At 40.1% G+C, this 20295-nt stretch overlaps 1 protein-coding gene across 6 annotated transcripts in view; it reads right to left on the bottom strand.

Moving 5' to 3' along the window:
* Nucleotides 1-16353, bottom strand: part of LOC121908148 (voltage-dependent R-type calcium channel subunit alpha-1E-like) — a 58752-nt gene extending 42399 nt beyond the window's left edge. For 3 of the 6 annotated variants that reach the window (XM_042427915.1, XM_042427914.1, XM_042427911.1), the window contains exons 1-5: nucleotides 15739-16228; nucleotides 12862-13315; nucleotides 7002-7262; nucleotides 2420-2525; nucleotides 1678-1817 (exon numbers count right to left, since the gene is read on the bottom strand). In XM_042427915.1, coding sequence (XP_042283849.1) covers nucleotides 1678-1817; nucleotides 2420-2525; nucleotides 7002-7262; nucleotides 12862-13277 — 923 coding nt within the window. In that variant the 5' untranslated portion in view covers nucleotides 13278-13315; nucleotides 15739-16228. Of the gene's footprint in view, nucleotides 1-1677; nucleotides 1818-2419; nucleotides 2526-7001; nucleotides 7263-7367; nucleotides 7450-12861; nucleotides 13316-15738; nucleotides 16229-16250 lie in introns of those variants that run through there. The other 3 variants (XM_042427913.1, XM_042427912.1, XM_042427916.1) reach the window with 3 other exon arrangements.
* Nucleotides 16354-20295: the final 3942 nt, after the last annotated feature.

Raw genomic sequence — 20295 nt, forward strand, 5'->3', positions numbered from 1 at the left:
ATGGGGCCATTATCATTTTTAACCATCTTTCATATTTGTCCCAGAAGTCTCTCTCATGATATCAAATGCATATTGCTGGATCACGTAAAACCTTTATTAGGTAATTAAGCCAGCCTCCAGCAGAGGCCCAAAACATCTCAAATACAGACCACTGAGAAACTGTCCCTCCATCTTGTTAGCTTGTTAGCAGTAGCTAACATTGCTCAAAGACTGAGTATACTGGAGAGTGTATAGTGACAATGGGGATGTTACTGGTGGAATAGACTGTAATATTCAAGGCTACTCAAGAGCCAAACACATAATGGATAGTGTTTGTACAAGATGGAAAAGACAGTCAAAGCAACTGACCTTCACAACCTAGCAGCTGTTGGCCGCTAACATACAGTAGCTTCTTTTATTGGCCATATAACCCCCAACTCCTCTTCTGTGCCACAGTTGTCTTCTGTTCCACTGGCTTTTATTGCTTAATTTAGTCTCTCAGACATTGCCAGAGTCTTACAAGGACTTACTTACTACTTAGGTCTTTGTATTCCCTAGGGAACATAGGCCATCAACCATACAAATCATTGGAGATCTTGTTTAATGCTAGAAAAATCATCGTTTTATCTTTGTTTTTAAAAAAGAGCTTCTCAAACTACATCTCCAGTACATAGATACCAATTAAGCTTAGAAATGTGGACAGAAAAACCAAGTATAGCTGAAAAAAAAAACCCTGCATAAAAATTAACCATCTATGAGAAAATACAGTATTGTTGAAGTTAGTGGAACAGAAGCTAACTTGAAAAGGAGAGGCAGTAGGACTGTCTACAGGCAAGCTCCTGGCCAATCACTTGTAAGACTTGGACGAGGGATTGAGTCCAGGGATGTAGCAGGGTGCTTGAATGTATCTTTAAAGATGAATTTAAAAAAAAAAAAACTCAACAGGAATACTGATAGTACTGAAAATGCAGTAGTTTTTCTCTAGTTTTCATTCCAATACAAAAGGTAATGTGGTAAAATGCAGCCATGTAGAGTGACACTTTTAATGCTACCTATATGTAGCTGGGTAATGAAGACAGGATCTTAGGATAGCATCTTTTCCCTCTAAAGCTAATGGTAGCTGAACATTCAAAACACCTAGCATTTATAACATCGTCAATAATAACACCAGAATTACACTGTAATCCTCATTTAACAGTGGTCTAATAGATCTTTTTCACAGGATTTACACATGTCATAGCACGAAAAGCACAGAAAAGCACAGGTGTAATTAATAATGTTAATGACGGCTCAGTGGAATGGCTCACTGGGACTCTTAATGGAACTGAGCCATCGTTAATCTTATTAGTTAGACCTGTGCGTTTCCAGGAATGACTGCTATGAAAAATGTCTATTATGCGTCCAGACAGAGGCAAAACAAGGAGGAAAGCTATGACGGAAGTTTAGATGTTGCTAGCAAGCACTTGCTTTGCTCTTATTTCATTGGCTCACAGTCATGTCCGAGTGCGCAGAGATGTTGAAGAAGTTATATAGTTACAATGAAGTAATAGTTGCAGAACAGGAGGCAACTACTGATATTGATTTGTCTTCCAAAAGCAGATTTTTACCAGTGTGCTCGGCAAGTAGTAATTTAGGAATCTGCTGACAGCGTTTAAAACAATCGTTTTCATTAAGGGACGACCAGCTGACGTCACTCACCCACTGAGCACAACTATGAAGTCCATGACGTTCCAGCCGTTCCTCAGGTAGGAGCCTTTATGGAAAACAAAACCGAGAGCCACCAGCTTGATCCCCGCCTCGAAGCAGAAGATTCCAATAAAGTATGGCTCCGTCTTCTCCTGTGGAAATAATGTACAAGGACAAGTCAGCAGAGTCTATAAACTAACACTGTCTACAGTATTATAGTCATGAACATCTATAAACTGTATAGTTTAGTCTTACACCTGTAGATGTGCACGCAGCAGAGGCTTAGAAAACACATTACCACAATGTCATGATAGATTATATATGGACATTTTCACGATTTAGACAAAAACATAATTGGAAACCAGTAAAATTACACTATTTAGAGGTAATTTTGTATGTGGGATTTGTTCTCATGTTTCCGAAATTTAATAACATACTCTAATAACAGTGTGAGCTACCTTAAAACTTCATCTTTCCTCACTCATTTCTGTACAAAACTATCCAATGCCTCATTAAAATCAGTTGCTCTGACCAGATCGAAGGATACAAATAGCTAATTCTGCACTCTTAACTGAAAGGGAAGTTTCCATTTGGGGTTACTGAACATTTTCCGCACAAAAACAACTTCCTCTTCAGCTTCTTCTCAGTCATTCTTGTTTGTTTTCTACCCCTCTGCATGCATGCGCATCTCGCAATGACTTTGCTCGGAAAACTTTCTATGTGTTGAGGATGTGAAAACAGATTTTGTCCTCACCAGTCTCTTTGCCATGGGGGTCTTATCCTCTCCAGGGAGGTGCTGCTCCAAGGCCAGTACAACACAGTTGGCGGTGATGGTGGCCAGGATCATGTACTCAAATGGTGTAAAGGCCGCAAAGTTAAGGAAAGTACTTTTATCGCAACACAGGCACAATAAAAACAAACAAGTAATAACTAGCAAACATGGAAAAAACATCCGAAGGTAGAGAGAAACGCTTGTGGTCATGATGACAGTGTGAATAAAGATTAACAGTAGTTCATATTTAAACATGACTATTTACTGCACATTATTGAATAAATCATCATATTTTGATTAGAGAAACTCACACACTGTCTCAGGACTATAGCTTAAAATGTTCATTACATTAAAGGCATAGTAAAGTATTATTTATTCACATATACAGTACCTCTATAAAAATCCATTCAGCACGTGTGTGTGTGGTTTTATAGAAAGGGAGAAAAGAAACCTGGATGGATGAATGATTAAATGACAGATGAATTATGGCATGGTTCATATTCTCTGGTATTGGAAGCAATCTGTCAGAGAGATTGCAGTATCCATGGCAACCTGCTTTTAAAAGTGCTTTTCATGAAGAGAAAAAGAGCAGGTTAGGGAGGGAACGAGAGCGCTGTGAAGTCACCTTGGCCTGACTGGTCTAACTACACAAACTACAGCAAACACTTCACATAACTCCTTTCACTGCCTACAGCTGCAGCCACAGTAGACTTACAGTATATATGAATATCACATCAGTTTCAGTATTGAAATGAATGAAACGAAAATAACAGATGCAACAGTTACAATTTTTTTTTCTGAATGTATCAAATAATGCTGAAACAGTTAGTCAATGAATCTATCTGTCAATCAACTAATCGATGAATCGTTTAGGTCATTTTTAAAGAATAAAATGCAAAACATTCTCTGTTTCCTGCTTCTCCAATGTGAGGATTTTCTGCTTTATATTATCATTATATTATATTATATTTATATTATCTGCTTTATATTATATTAACATTTTATAGACTAAACAATTACTAGACTAATTGTAAAAAATAACCGACAAATTAATTGATAATGGAAATAATCTAATAATAAGATGCACAGCTTTTGAGAACTTGTAAAAGCAAAGCATGAGCCTGTAGAAATAATGCAAATTGGTTTGAAACATTCTTGCAGGTGTGCTGGATTTGATGTTACATAATGAAAGGATGAATGTGCAAATCAACAACTAAACAAATGTAATGAAAGCTGCAAGAAAATGTTTGATGTTTGAAAACGAGCTGAAATGATTAGTGAATAAATCCATCAAACTACTGACAAATGATCGCCAAGTATTTTGATAACAGATTCATCGTTAATGGTCATTTTTCAAGCAAAAATGTCAAACATTACCTAATTCAAGCTTCTCAGTTGTACAGTTAAGCTGCTTTTCTTTGTCTCATGTTAATAAACTTGTTGTCTTTGAGTAGTAGGACGAAAAAAGCCAGTTTGATGACGTCACCTTGGGTATTTGAGAAATTGTGATGGAAAGTTTTCACCATTTTGACCAAATGATTGATCAATTATTTTAAAAAAAAGGGCTGATTAATCAACAATGAAAATAACTAATATTTACCTTTCATTTTTTATTTATTTTGTACTTGAAAATGTTTCTTCCAAAGCGATCACCAATCAATGATCTGAGTCTCTCAAATCTTTCTAAATATTTCAGAGGAGTATTTTTGCACAAATGTTGAATTTGAACTCTCGCAACATTTCATTCAAAAAACTTGTCGCAGGACTGATTTGTGCAGCTGTTGAGGTGTAAGCAACTTTACTATTCTAATTTTTTTGCATCTGAATCTTTTCTGTCGTGAAACAACTTTTTTGGGTACAGAAAGCTGATTCTACTGAACTGTGGACATTGTGCTCCTGCAGTATAATGACTCTCTACTACTCAGCCCTCAACTTTGACGTTCACATTATTTCTAGACGCTCTTGCACTGCTTCTACAGTTTATTCCACGCAGCAGAAACATCTGTATGTGTATATCTGTGTATTTATATACGACTCTCAGGTTGTGTGTACATACGTGAACCAGCTTGCACTGCGTGTGACTATACGTGCCCTAACACTTGTATGTGCTTGTGACTTTCAGTCCCTTGAAGTTCCCATGAGGCAGCTGCTCCTTGTTATTAATTTTCCTGTCTTGAGTGAAATGGGGTCACTGACTCACAGAGGAGTGCTGAGATGGGGGCCTCTGGGACCCACACTGACTCACATTGACAAGTCCACATTGTTGCCACTGAAAGCAGCTGAAAATAGCTTAAGTGGAAAACACTTAAATCTCCCCCAGTCTGTCACTATCTGTTACCTGTTAATATGCATATCAATGATTATTCATGTTTTTAGGAGAAATCACCCACACTTAACAGTTTTGCACATCATGCTGTTGTGTTCTAGTTATTTAAATATATTTTTCTGACTTCCCAGGCAGCCATTGGTTCTCATTTATTTCAGTACAATATGAAAATCAATTTACTGACTTTGAAACATGGAATAAGGTGTAAGGAATAATTTAATTTAATGTCAAAATGAGTGACTTCCAAATCAATGAAGGGCTGCAAATATTGCTTAGTTTCATTATCAATTACGCTGTACGAAATATCAGAAAAGTGAAAAATGTCTTAATCACAAATATTCTAAAGCACAAGGTGATCTCTTCAAATAGCTTGTTTTATGCAACCAACCCAAATATATTCAGTTTACAATCACAAAAGTCAAAGAAAAACATCACAAGTGACAAGCTGGAACTAGCTGGTGTTTGACATTTTTGCTTGAAAAAATGACTAAAACAATTCATCCATTTAATCAAGTGATCAACCAATCGATAGAATGTTTCAGCTCTAAATCAATGTTATCTATATGGGAAGTAATCTGCTCAATAAAAAACATATTTGAATCCATCACAGTCAACATTTACTTTGTCAGTTACATCATATTGTAGCTGTGACAATAATTAATGGAGTGTGATGGATAACACAACTAAAGTTTTAGGATTCTACTGCTGGACTTTGTACACAAATGAATGGAAACCAGTGGTTGTCTGGAAGGAAATGGGCAAAAAAAAAATCTGAAACTGCATATAAATGGCCAGTAGTGATGTGAAGTGTACACTAGGGCTGCAAGTAATGACTATTTTCATTATTGATTAATCTGTCCATTATGTTCGAGATCTTGTTTTGTGCAACCAACAGTCCAAAATCAAGAAATACTCAGTTTACAATCATATAAAACAGCTCTAGTATACACAGAAACACTTGCAGAAACATTGGTATGATCCTTTAAAGAAGTGTAACTTATTTATGGTGCAGAAACTTATGAGAACTGTTGCAACAAATAAATACCATTGCTATGAATGTATACGAATCTGTTTTAAACTCCCAGCCTCCGAACTTGGACGCTATATGCAGAAATGTGGGTCTCGCCCAGTCAATACTCTGACACGTGCTGCTTATACAGCCCACGATCCACCACAGTACCACTGGCCAGCTCTCTCCCACATACCTCTGCCTCTGTGATACCAACAGTCACATTATCGTGCTGCCAGTGGCCAGCTAGTCTTGACCACTAGCCCCACTCCCACACACCCACAGAGCCTGTGGTTAGGTAACAGTGGGAGACTGGCACGCTGCACAGGAGGGGGTGTAAGACAGGAGGAGCAGTGGGTAGATATGGCAACTGAGTATGTTGTTGAGCTGATAATGCTATCAAAACCTCTAAATACGCATGCTATTTATCAGGAAATCACTTAAAACGTGAGAAAGCTATATACAAATACATTCAAATAAACAAATAGTGCTAATAGATTCTTCTATTTGGCCTGTAATTAGTGAATATGATTGTGCATACATAAAGCCTGTGGTCATATTACATGCTGTGGCTGCTAGAGAGAGAAAAAACACACTTCCCTGATAAATCTTTGTTAGATCTAGAGAAGTTCAGGAGAAAGAAACAGTTGGCTGACTGTACAGCATGAAGCAGAGAAACACCGCCTGCCTGCACGGTTGGATTTGAACTGACACCTACTCATGGCCAGGTTCATATTCCAATGAGCACTAAGGCAGCAGCTATGTGCCTACATGCCACCCCCACAGTGAGCAGAGCTGCTTCTAATGATCACCACATGCCAACTTTCTGTCTTCTACCAGCACATGGAGCACATGGAGCCCCAAACTACAGCAAAAAACAAACAAACAAACAAACATGAGAGCAAGAATAAGAGGAGGAGGTTAACTTAAGTTATTCCAGCTGCTGATTTAACTAACAGCTGGAAATTATGGGTAAAGTTATGCAAATAAGCAAAGATACTGAACAAAGAGGATGCAATGCTTGAGAAGTCATGCAAAACACATTCACAGCTGGTGGAATTGCCCTTTAAATTGCACTTTTGGCGCTTTAGAAATTATGTACCTCTCATGAGTGTTTACGTGCTGCCTGTCGCTGTCCGTGGTGCTGAACTGACAACAGCATCTTCTCCACAACAAACTATCAGGAAAGCAACTTTGACATAATAATGTTTTTTTTAGTGAAAGGATATGGCCATTCAATGATTCGCCGTGCGTATTTCCTGATGATGTTATCCTCTGCGAATATGAAGAGCGACCTGTTGACGGTGAGGCAGTTCTGCCGGTGGGGGACGGGGTTGTACAGAGCCATGGTCCGGGCCCGCTGCGCCTTGGCTTGTTTCATGGAAGCCGTGAGTCCCGCCGCCGCGTCCTGCCCGTCCCCGCCGCGCTCCAAGTCCCCATCCCCGGAGTCCACAGTGGTGGGAGCGGACTCGTCTCCAAACCGAGCCATTCTACAAACAGATGAGGAGACCGCCGGCTTAAGAGTGTTTTTCTAGACACGACTTCTTTATACAGGAAAATGTAAAGTGGAGCTAAGCGCAAAAAAAAAGATCCACCTTCAATCCACTGACAGCTTCTCGAGCGCCAAAATCCCCCCCAAAAGTTGCAGATTCCTATCACTCCATATCCACAAGAAAAAAAAGGATTATATCATTCAATTGGCTTATATTTTAGAGGAAAATATCATCATCCATTTACTTAATGACGACTCAGGTGCACAAGCTGCAAAAAAAACCCTTCAGCATCTCTATTATCCCATCTGTTTAACAGCGCGTTACAATCAGCTCTGAACAACTTTTAATGCGAGCGCGTCTCTAAACTCAAAGCAGCGAAGGAGGGCGAGAGAAGGAAAAAAAAAAAAAAAAACAGATCCACCGAGTTTACCTTTGCAGTTTCCAATTAACATCCAAGCTCATTTTGATCTGACAAACCGTTAGTTAGATCAAAAACTACTCTGCAGCTCATCAGATGGAGAGATCCGAGGGAAGTCTTCGCAAACTTTACGCATCTCCTCGACCCGGTAAACTTGACAAAAAGGAAGATCTCAGTTAAAAGGAAACCCCGTTTAACCCGTCTCAACGAGATACTTTAAGTAACTGCGTGAAATTATTCTATAATAAGTCAAAAAAAATGTAGAGAGACTTGCTTGATCTTACAATCTTATCACCTGCTGGTAAAATTATCAGGCAGACAGGAGCGCATAAGCACCGGCAGCCCCCTCCCACAGTATCATTTCATGATGGCGATTTCAAAATTCATCTGAATGAAAACTGGAAGAGAGGAGGGACGTATATTTTGTTACCATAGCAATTAGAGTTTGCTGAGGATGAACAAAACCTTTTTTTTAAAAAAACAAAAAAACAAAAAAGGCTAAATACAGTAGGCTGTGTGGGTATGTGGTTCAAAACCAATTATGTAAAGATGTTTGTGGGTGCTGTGGCAAGAGAAAAGGCTGTGAAAATACATTTAACAGGAATACTAGAAGCAGAGACAAAGCACAGAAAAAGGCAACAAGTGTATGAATAGGACACGCAAGTAAAACAGGATTATTTCATATTTCCCACCTTTAACACCTCTAATTTATAGGATATGAGCTTATTTCCCTCATGTGTAAATTGAGAGTGAGATTTAAACACTTTCAGCAATTGACAGTAGAGAGCATTGTCATATTTTCATTAATGGAGACAGACTTGTACTATTAAAACATTTAAAAACTAGGCCATTGTGCTAATATTGGAGCAAAAGTCGGGAGTAAAAATAGAGCATGAAATAGCCTAGATCTTAGGGCTGCTCCCTTTTTGAGGGAGACGAGAAGAAAGCCGGGTCTTTTTCACACTCCCTGCCACAAGTGAGACCTCGTTAGGCGAGTGGGCTCTCTCGCTCCATCTGCCGCTCTCCTCCCTTCCCCACTGTTTCCTGAAGATGACCACTTCAGCCCCCACAGATATGATATTATTCAAGTCGTGGCTTCTTTTCATGCCTGCTTGTTTGTCACGTTAAATGAATGCAATTAAAAAATCAACCCCGTAGCCAACAGTCCACTTGATATCCTAACACGACATATTCCCCCTCACAGGTATCACAGGATGCAGACGGGCAGCGAGCAAGGGCTCAGACTGAGGGGAGGGGGGGGATTTGTGAAAGCAGCCAAGAGAGAGTGACAAATTTATGCTTGGCAAACAAATCGAAATCTGGGGGAGAAGAGGGGAAAAAAAATTGATTTAACAGGATCTATGAATAAGACCCTAACTGAGCTCTGAAAACTCAGCCATGACTCTGTTACCTCCTCTTCCTAATCTGCATAAAGCAGGCGGGTGTGTCACTTCATGCAAAGCAGAAAGAGCAACAAAAGGCTAAGCTGACCTATGGAGAGGAGAATGTAAAAATAGCAGATGATTGGATGATTAGCATGTAATATGTACAGGAAGTATCTGTACAGTACATTGTACATGTCTCTCATTAACTGCGCATTCATCATTCACTGTCTACTAAAAAAAGTCTTATATAAGAACTCATTACTAAAAACATCATCTATGTTGCCCAACAAAAATATTTGTCCATCTCTGCAAACATTACATATCTCTCTCTCTCTCTCTATGTGTGTGTGTGTGTGTCTCTAGCTCTCTCTTTGCTGTTGTTTCCATAGCGACATAGCTCTCTTGAATTCCTGCTCCGTTCTTTTTCCATTTCTGCCAACAAAAGCCATGTTGCACAATAGAGCAACCTCTTCCTACAGAAATCTGTTTCTCCCAACACATACAAACACATATACATACACACACACACACACACACACACACACACACACACACACACACACACACACACACACACACACACCTCCCCATCAGGGTCATTGGACATCTTTAAGGTGCAAACTGACAGACTACAGCACAGCATCGTCACCATCATTGATAGTCCATCACTCTGAATAGATAACCAGATGTAGTCTGTTTTAAGAGTGTTTGGCTTTTGTTCTGTTCTTGCTCGCAGCCTACTCAGAGGCTTCTGAAAATAGCTTTGTAAACCGATAGCGGAAGAAGAAGAAGAAGAAGAAGAAGAAGAAGAAGAAGAAGAAGAAGAAGAAGAAGAAGAGGAAGAAGAAGAAGAAGAAGAAGAAAAGCTTGTCTCATTTTGCTCGGGCCTTAGTAAAGTTTGGATGAGATAAACTGAGCAGAGAGGGTCAAACTCCTGTAGCTTAGTACAGGACAAGAAAAGCAGATATAAAAGAGAGCTTGAGATGCATTTTTATGTCCATCGTCTTTAGAAATACAGCATATAGAGGCAGACAGATGAAGAGAGGCTGCAGGTGACATGCGCTGAGTTAAAATGTTAATGTGCGTACTTTGTGCCAGAACTCTGAAGAGCATTTATATAATTGCAGACAGGCTTTCGCCCAACATTGACTGGAGTGGTTTTAGCATTTTATTTTTCTCTCTGTTCCCTAGCAACAGACATCCTCTGGAACTGAGTTATGTCAGTTTGATTCGACCGCTAACTGCTGCTTATATCATCGCAGATCGGTGTGACACCGTGCCAATTTACCTTGAGACGTGTAAACATTGTGGTCGAGGTTGCACAGAAATGCTCAAAAGCTTAAAATATTTGGTATCCATTGATAAAAGCTCAAAGAAAAGTTCTGTGTGTGAGAGAAAAAGGTATTTTTTTAAAAATTCATACTTATATACATCCATTCATACATACATCTACTCTCAGTCGTCACCCTACGGTTTAACAAAACATCATTAATGTCCCAGTTTTGTTCATAATAATCATTTAACATTTAACATGCAGGCAGGATCAACAATGCCCAAACTCAAATGCTCACATGCTGCTTCCCTTCTGCTCTACTTACTGCTACTCTACTTTGATTCCCTAGCATCCCCTAATGGACAAATAACCACAATACATGTAGTGCTCAGAAATCATTCAGCTCTTGTTAGGTGCCATATCTGCTCATGCTGCCAACACCTACAGGTTGAAAATAAAAGTATATGTACAAGACTTTAATCAGGGAGGGGGAAAAAAAGTGACATAGCTCTGCTTTTGTGTGTCTGCACATGTGAGCGAAAGCTAGAGGGCAAAAGAGAGAATGACAGCACACCAGTAAAGTGGATGTGGAGTGGGTGTTGGAGGTACACTGGAGTAAAGAGAAAGCAGAGGATGGAGGAAGGAGGAGTGGGGGTTGAAGGGGAGGGAGGGAGGGAGGGAGGGAGGGGTGCTTGTTGGTGGGTTGGGGGTTATGCTGATGGAGTACCACTACATGTTGGAGTGGTGGGAAGCAGATAATCAGAGCGATGCGGCTGCAGAGTTCAAAAGTTCACAAGCAAGCACCCTCAGCTCCGCCATTAATGACACTACCCAGAATCTGATTACAGTAAACTATCTCCAACAATGTAACATGGGCATGAAAAAAACAAAACACCAAATCAACTTGGGAGCTTTCTAATGAAAGCAGTGGGAACTGATTTGGTGATTCATTGGTGGAACTATAACATTGCTCGCAACAAAGGCATCTGCATATGTATTGTGACTATGGAGCACCCTCTGAAATAAGCACTTTGAAGGGAAGCGACAATATAAGTGTTATACTTTATACTGTAATGGTTACTCACTTGAATCATTGAATTCCTGTTCTGTTGATATTTCGCTTAAATGTTTCTGTTAAGGCTCCATTAAGATATTTTTGACCACTTGGAGAAAGAAAGACTCCAAGACCGACTTATTAGCTGTTTGTCAGTTTGTGATCGCAAAAAACAACAACAACAGAGCAACATGATCCTATTGCAGTCATGTTTTCACCACCTTGCCTTTTAGCTGTATCTATAGCTCTATATCTGGGGTTTTATATCCTGCTAGATGGTCAACTTTGTTCCCCAGTCACCAGTTTACTTTGGCTCTGTGTCATTTCATGTTAATGTAAAAAAATCCAAATTTAATTTCAAGGGTAAATTTGCATATTTTTGACCACTTGGGGGCAGTAAAACAAGCTGAAAACACAACATTGACATATTATCACAGCATAAAGTTGATATGATGAACATGTTAGCAAACAGCTGCTTATTTAGCCCACACATCCAGCAGACACAGAGCAACATTAGCATTCATTTGATGTTGTCCAATATTCACTCTCCTTTGAGCTCTGTTTTGGTCTCCACCAACTCCAGAGGGAAATATCTGTCTTTTTAGCTGCTAAATGCTCCAGTATGTTCACCAACTAGTCGCTAACTTTGTCTGTCTGGGGTTTGGTGCTGTGTAGGTAGTGTACAGTAAGTTTATCTGCCCTTTTCTTGCTGAAAACAGCTACCTGCTGCATCTGAAAACGAGGAAAACAGAAAAGTTACGGGCTATAGGAAAGCGAAACAAGGTCCAAAGACTTCCAAAGACGTGATAATTCTATGTGGGTTTGTCACTTGGAGCGTCACCTGTCACTTTACACACAGTCGTCTCATCCTATAGTTCCAAAAAATATTGATTAGTGCAGCAGTGTCCTATACTATTCTGTATCTTCTTGCTATATTGATGAATCTACTATATATTATAACTACAGTATGTCGGCCTTATTCACTTTACACTTTTGGACTCATGGTAACAGGAAAAGCACAGGTGTAATTAATAACATAAACAATGGCTGCATTCCATTTCCATTTCCACAGCCCTGTTATTATGCACGCTTGCTCACTTGCATGGCTTATGGGGACGCTAATGTGGAATGAAGCCATCATTAATGTTATTAATTACACCTGTGCTTTTCCTGCTGTGACTAGTCAAAATTTCTGCCATTAAAAAAGGTCTATTGATCAAAATATTCAAATCAAAGACGCCATTTTTAATCTTGGCATCATTACTTAACATAAAAGCTCTGTGGTGTAACAGTATGAGCTTCTGATGACGGACCCAAAGCGGTTCAACAGGTTGAGAAGTTATACTGCACATACAGTATATACATTCTTTCACACTGGCACCTTCATCCTCCTCCATGGAGATTTATCTTCTTAACACATATAATTTAAAAGGAACCTCTCGCTTCTGAATCTCTTTTATACTTACTCCCACTCCTTCCTACGGGCTTGCGGCGTGCTCTGGATTTTGTGTGCCTGGTGAGCCATGATGATGTCCTTCTGCTCCACAAGTCCCCCGCGCCGCCGCAGCATGCAGTGGGGGCTCAGGGACCCTGAACCCTGGTCAGACGAGGCGTCGTCCTGACCACACGGCACATCAAAGCTTGCTGCTCGAGGAGGCAGCTCCAGGTACTCAGGGGCGGCATGGGGGACCTGCAGGGAGCAGGAGCGAGCTCCTTGCGCCAGGCCGGGACGGGCAGTGGGGATGGGCTTCCTCCAGGCCTCAGGCTCGGGGAGAGACAGGGAGGACTGGACATGCATCCCTCCACTTGGACCACGGCTGGATGGAGAGTGGAGGTTGGGTGTGAGGGAGCGGGAGAGGGACTGGTCTGAACTGGTCAACATCTCTACAGAGGTCGGGAGTTGGCCGTTTCACCATAATGCTACAAATGGAGAGCAAACAGATAAAGAGGCAGAAAAATGATGAGTGAAAAGAGGTTAAACACTAATTCAGAAGACAGAACACATTTTGAAATCCAGCCTGCCCACATCTGTTTGTTTATGTTGCCTGTTTGGCCTGAAAGTGATCTGTTGTTCTGTTGATATTTAAAGGCTGAGAAATTTAAAAGCCAAAGTACCAGGCACAATAGTTCTAATCAAAATTCATGAAAGAAATAGTTCAACATTTTGGGAAATACACCTACTTGCCGAGAGTTAGAAGAGAAAACCACTCTCACGTCTGTGTGTTAAATATGAAGCTACAGCCAGCAGCTGCTTAGCTCAGTATAATGACTGGAAACAAAGGGAAACAGCTAGCCTGGCTCTGTCCAAAGGTGACAAAATCTGTCTACCAGCATCTCTAAAGCTCACAAATTAACACGTTACATCTTGTTTGTTAATTTATGCCACACTATATCTTGGACGCGACCTGGTCCCAATGTTGTGTCTAGATAGACCGTTTCCCCTTACCTTAACCTCAACCCAACCTGTTATCTCTGCTACATTTCACCACAACCCAACCTAAGACTGGCCAAGAAATAATCTGGTACTTAATCCTCTAATTTTTACACTTTTGACTTTTTGTACGGATTAATCAAACAAGATGTAACATGTTAATTAGTGAGCTTTAGAGGTTGGCAAATTTTGTTACCATCTGTTTCCAGTCTTTATGCTAAGCTAAGCTAAAAAGCTGCTGGTTGCAGCGTCATATTTACTTACAGACATGAGAGTGAGAGTGGTATCAATCTAACTCTCTGCAAGAAAGCTCATAGGTGTATTTCCCAAAATGTCAAACTGTTCATTTAAAGGTTGGCTATGGGATGCAGAGGAATGACATGTAGAAGATGTACTGATTGGCAAAAAAATGACTTTTCCTATTAAAGAATGCAGCTTAAATGTAGGATGAATGCGACCATTTCACTGCTCTTTTTCTAAACAATCACCTCTGCCTGTAAGATCTTTGATACTAGCGGCGCATATGTTTGAATGAACAAAAGCTTTAAACTGGCAGTGGTGCAGAAATAGCACCAGTAATAGTGTTAGTGGGCGGTATAAGACTTTGTTCTGAGACCGGGTCTGGTAAAAGTAATGGCGAGACATTTAGAGAGAAATATTAAAACCTCATAAACATTAAATAAATAGATTAGACTTTAAAGCCTAGTTTTGTTTCCAGACTAACAGCATATAAAAAGATCAGTTAAACCCTTATCCTGTTGTTGCTGCTATCATCCAGTTAAGCGTGTGTGTTTGTTTGTGTGTCTGTGTGTAACTGACAGAGAAATAAGGGGGAGATGAGGTGGCAAAGCTGGAAAACAGCAAGTTTGAGACGAGCCAGTCAGAGACAGACGAAACAAGGCTGTTTCCACTGAGCCGGAGCTGAAAAGAAGATGACTGAGTGTGGGAGAGCTGAAAGCAAAAGGCACAGTGAGTCACTCATCAGCAGCACGGCCCCTCAGACATGAACTGGACACAGTCTGAGTTGAGCTCTGGCCTCAGACACAGCACAGCGGCCTGTCTGAAAGCCGGGAGAGGCTACAAGGTCAGCGCACACATTTACACGGGTGGCTTGATCGCAGCTTTATGCTGCTGATGGACGGGGCTGCCTCTGATTTTAGCACAGCCGTGCAAGTTCAGAGATATGCGATACCTCGTATTATCAGTCAGTCTTCCAGCTGGAGCTGTGGGGAAAATTAAATGTCAAGGCACTTGTATCAACAAGCACAGCCGAGGCAACAAAAACTAAGAGGGTGGATCCATGACATGTGGGTTACTCACTCAAACAAAAATTAATCATGAATGGCAGCTTGTATTAAGGTTTTTTCTTTTTTATCAGCATGAGCAGCACTGGACATCAATAATCCTACTGCAGTGTGACTACAGACAATAATTACTGCTTGCACCTTATCTGTATAATTCATTAAAGTTATAAAACACTTGTGTGGAGATGCTCTTCTGTTTTAAATTCAAATGTAAGCCTCTAGCTGTGATCTCGCTTTAATTAGTGCAACCACTGTAGAGCCTACAACACCCCACCACCACCACCCCTCTCTCGTGTTTATGCACGTCAGCTGCAGGTCGGCAGTCTTTTCAAATACATTAACTCCTGTTAACAGGTATCGCTAATTAGGGAGCTCTTTCTTTCCTTCTTTCTTTCTTTCTTTCTTCTCGCGGAGTTCAGTGTTTTGACGCACAACCAAGTGAGGAAGAGGAAAAGACGCGGAGTAGATGAAGAAGATGAGAAAAAAAATGAAGCCAGGAGGGAGAAGAGAATGTGAATGCAGTGCGCGCGACCGACAGGACATATATATATTTAAAAAAATATACATCAATTAACTAATGGGATGATTAATGAATTTCACAGCTTTACCTTGAGGTGACACGCGCTCCTTCATCGTCAGAGAGAGCCCCCCGATCAGGCGGATCCTAAATTCACCTCCTCTCAGTCCAAGTTTAGGTGGTTTTGAGGATGATTTCGCGAGGATTCCTGGAGTGGTGATTACCGCTGTGTGGCTATAAATACTGCGGGGTGGCTGTGAGCCAGAGGAGTGTAGCACAGATGAACGTAAACGGGCATGGTGACAGAAGAGAAGCATGGGAATAAAATCCCCATCATCTTCATTCGGCTGCCGGGATATGAGTCACTTTAAGTCTGAATCAACGCCTCAGTGTCTTCAAACTTCACTGAAGAGTTCATTGAATTGTTCTGTCTCAATATCTTCAGTGGCGGGATGTTATTTACCTGTCCTCAGATTTCAAATGAGTGGAAGTGGAGGAGATGAATGCAACAGGTCTGTTCATGTGTGGTGTGTGTGTGTGAGCAGCACACCGCACAGTTTGGCTCAGATAGTTACCACTAGATGGTGGACTGTAGCTGCATACCTGAGAGACAGCAGGTTATAGCCAGTGAATAAGAAGGATGAGGTTTCAGATCAAAGGAGGTCAAAAGGAGAGCAGCCGCCTCCATCCTCATATCACTCCTCATAATCCTCGCCTTTACAGGTTTCTATGAGGGAAAAAAAGACACCTGTTTGTGCACAAGCAGGGCCGTGCCAAGACTTTTGGGGGGGCCAAAATATATTTTGCCCCCCCCCCCCCCCACCAGTCACCCTCCCTCTGAGCCCCATGCCCACAATAAATACATACATACTGCTCTTTATTATTATCACAAGTGACCATTGATTGTATATAAATAATATGGACGTCATGACAGCTCCCCAAAATTGAAGCCGAAACATCTAGATCGCCCCCTCTGGTGGCTGGCTGTAGTACAAGTCATAAGCCCTGCCGCCTCCATGTTAGCGGATGGGACATGAGCCAAATTAAAAAATCAAAGTACACATCAATTAAATGTTTCCAAAAGATGGTTTCTGTCATTTTAGGTAGTTCTTATCACACTGATGTATGTTCATGTGCTCATTTTTCTGATTGAAGTTTGTTTTTAATTAGTTATTTGATGATATAATAAGGGGGGGGGGGGGGGGGGGGGGGGGGGGGGGGGGGGGGTGACGTCATGATGGACATCTGTGACAGCTGCTCTCAAACCTCAGAGGTCAGACAACGGGACAGGTGAGGGGGGCGTGTGCTGAGGACTCTGCTGAGTCTCCAAATGACGTCACACAAGCAAGATGGCCGCTCCTGGAAAGAAGATGTTTTGGCTTCACTTGTGCATAGCGGCAGGAAGTGGAGATATGTCGTCCACATTTATATACAGTCAATGCAAGTGACATAGAGGACTGGATATATTGTATCATGGATGGCATTAGGAATGTTAAAGCACAAGAATAACATATCAAAGCAGACATCTCCCCTACACCACAAAAAGTTATAGCCTATAATATTTTCCTTTTTTTTTCTTGTGCAAAAATGTGTATAATAACATCCCATCAATCCACCAAGGTAATATTTTATTTTGCAGGTCTGTTACATCCTATCAACTTCCAAATGACCTCTTGAAAGTTTCCTTTAAAGAACTACAGTATGTAATTCAGTGCTGCATTGATTGTAGGGAAAATAGAGACACAGTTCTGAGATTGTAATTTTAAGTAGTTTAGTAGTAGTTAAGTAGTAAAAGCAGTTGTCCACTTCCAGAGGAATTTCCTTGAAATGCTTCATTTGAACCCAAGTAGATATTTACTTTATCAGATGATATGTTGTTAAGCTGTCCAGCTGTGCACACTGGTGACACTAGTGATACGAGTTCAGCACTTATTTGGAATTAATCAATTGAAAGTGTTCAGCTTATGGAAATAAATACTTAAATAAACAAGAATTTCAACTTTTTTTTAGGGGTACATTTTGACAGTTATCAATAAAGGATTGATCAACATTTCAGATGTGTTTGTTTTGCTTCTGCTGAATTCCAGTTTAAGCAGAGGAAGTCCAGTGTAACAACTTTCACAACAAATATGAATATTTTCCTGTACTGTAATTGTTTTATCACTGCAAGAATCAGTCAAACACCAAAGGAAACGTTACAACTGACTTTTGTTTTACTGACTATGTATCTAGTTGTAGATACAGTATTTTGACAGTCTGTGCATCTCTATCATATCTCTTAGAGAACTTATTTGTTTTTTGCAATCTAAAGAAATTGGACTGTGAGGTCTAAAAGACACATAGTAATCTCAAACAGTGGTGTTCTGCATATAAGGAGGAAAAAAGATTACAAATTATTGCTAAAAATAAGATGCATAAGTAGGTAAAGAATTCATGCTCTGTGATTTTGAACTCTATCAGTAGATTAATTGCCCTCACTGTTTATCATACCCCTTCAAGAAAGACAATATGATGTTAGTTAACATTAAAAAAAACACTACGACTTACTGTAGATGCAAATGAGTTAAATAGGACTGAGTATAATATAACTGGAGATATTTATTTTATAAAACTACACATATATTTTGGGAAGACGCACGTAACTCCAATAGTTGTTGGATAATATTGAAACACAGATGTCTGAATCAGCCAAAATTATACTATAGATACAGTTAAAAATAGGTTTTCTTTGAAATTCTTCTGTATGCTCTTTCACGTTTCTTATTAAAACCTACTGCATATTTCTCTTTTTCTCACACCGGTAACCACAAAAGTGTGTCCTGTGTCTGTACAATAATGAAGCTGAAGCCAAGGACAGAGAATACTTTTTTTTTCTTTGTCTGTGATTAAAACAGAGCCATAATGGTCCATGTAGTTAATTAAAAGGTCAGCTGTGTTCATTTTAACCAATCCTGTTATTCCCTAAGCTGATGAAGAGGTGTTAGCAGTGGGACAGAAACCATCTGCCACCGCCGACACTGAAGGGAAAATGAAGACTTCAAATCCACACGTGCTACACGGTCGCATTAAAACTGTATTTCTCTGTCTAAACCTCTTCATTTTTGTCCTGGGACGACTCTCAGCATCTTTGTCTTAATCATAATTATGATGTGAGTTTCTCTCATTACCCAGGGTCTCCTCAGGTGCTGCATTCAGAGAAATCAGGTCTAGTTATCGCTGATTAGAGGAAGCTCTCTAAACTGCAGTATCTGAGGTGCTGCTGTCAGACGTGCATTCTCAGAGGATTTTGTAAAATGAAGAACACAGAGTATTTTCCAGTGTTCCAACACCATATTGTGTGAATTAGATATGGATTTATGTAATCTAGCAGAATCATCTCTGTGAGAAAATAATTGCGGTCTTATCCTCTAGGCACACGGCCAAGTGGACGCAGATACTCATGAAGTGGAGACGCAAAGCAGAGAGGCTGCTGGCATTGAAGGAAAACAACCATCAGAAATAATCATAATAAAAAAAATAAAATAAATAAAGCATCAGGTGTATGTTGCAGGGGGACGCACATGCTGTTTGGTGCATGAGACAGTTGGTAGTAAATGGTTGGCAAATCAAATCTGGTCTGGCATGAGAGGCTGGCCTGAGGGTGAACATCAGGTTGGCTTTGTACGCTCGCTGGTTCGCATTTTACAGACTTCTGCTTGGTGCAATGCTGTGCTTTTTATCTTAAAGTGTTTCAAGCTCAGCTTTATTAATAATCTTATGGAGACATGTTTTTCTTTGGTATCATTTATGGCGCTCGGTCTATGAGAAGCATCAAGGGCTACAGAGGTGAACAGCAAGTTAAATTAATCTCTCTCTTTGACTCATACTGTCATGAATGAATCTGCCATCTTGCCAAGGAAATATAAGACGAGTATCAACAGCTATAGTCAGACATTCAGCTGAGCACAAAGCAAGCAGAAAGAGAAAATGCTTCGCTCATGTATCCAAAATTGTGAAACTATTTTAAATGCCTTCATGAGCTGTGAATACTTGGTATTTATTGCGTCTGAGCTTCAAGTGTGATGCTGTGTTTTAATAATTTAGATGAGTAATTACAGAGATCATGAAGTTGCTGTGTTCACTGGTTCTCAAACTTTTTGTTAATGACTTCTTAAAATTAAGCAATTCCTACTTGTACCCACAGCGGTGTGGTGAGCAGGTCGACCAAAGACTGATTTTTGCATCTTTGGGTTGTTTCATTTGATTGTAACATCCCAGGTGGTAGAAGTACAAAAACTACAGAATACTTTGTAAAAAAAAAAAAAAAATGATGGTAGAAACATGTTTCCCTATGTCATAAACCAATCTTCTAGTTAAACTTTTGTAACTTCCTCAGGTTAGCGTTAGCACACTGAATTACATGTTATGTAATTCAGTATCAGTTTTATATTGATTATTTCACCTGGCTGTGAGAAGAATTACTGTTCAAGGGCGATGAAGTTGAAAGGTGAAGGGTCGTGACTCTGAGCTGCTATATAAACAGAGGAAATAAATGATATTTAAAGCTGCTGAATTATCTCAAAAGAAAGTTTTGTTTCATCTTGCTGCTCACATCTGGTCGAGCAAATTCTCTGTCCGAAACATCAAAGAACTGGATGAGGTGTTTTTA

Source organism: Thunnus maccoyii, chromosome 12, assembly GCF_910596095.1.
Source record: "Thunnus maccoyii chromosome 12, fThuMac1.1, whole genome shotgun sequence".
Taxonomy (NCBI): Eukaryota; Metazoa; Chordata; class Actinopteri; order Scombriformes; family Scombridae; genus Thunnus; species Thunnus maccoyii.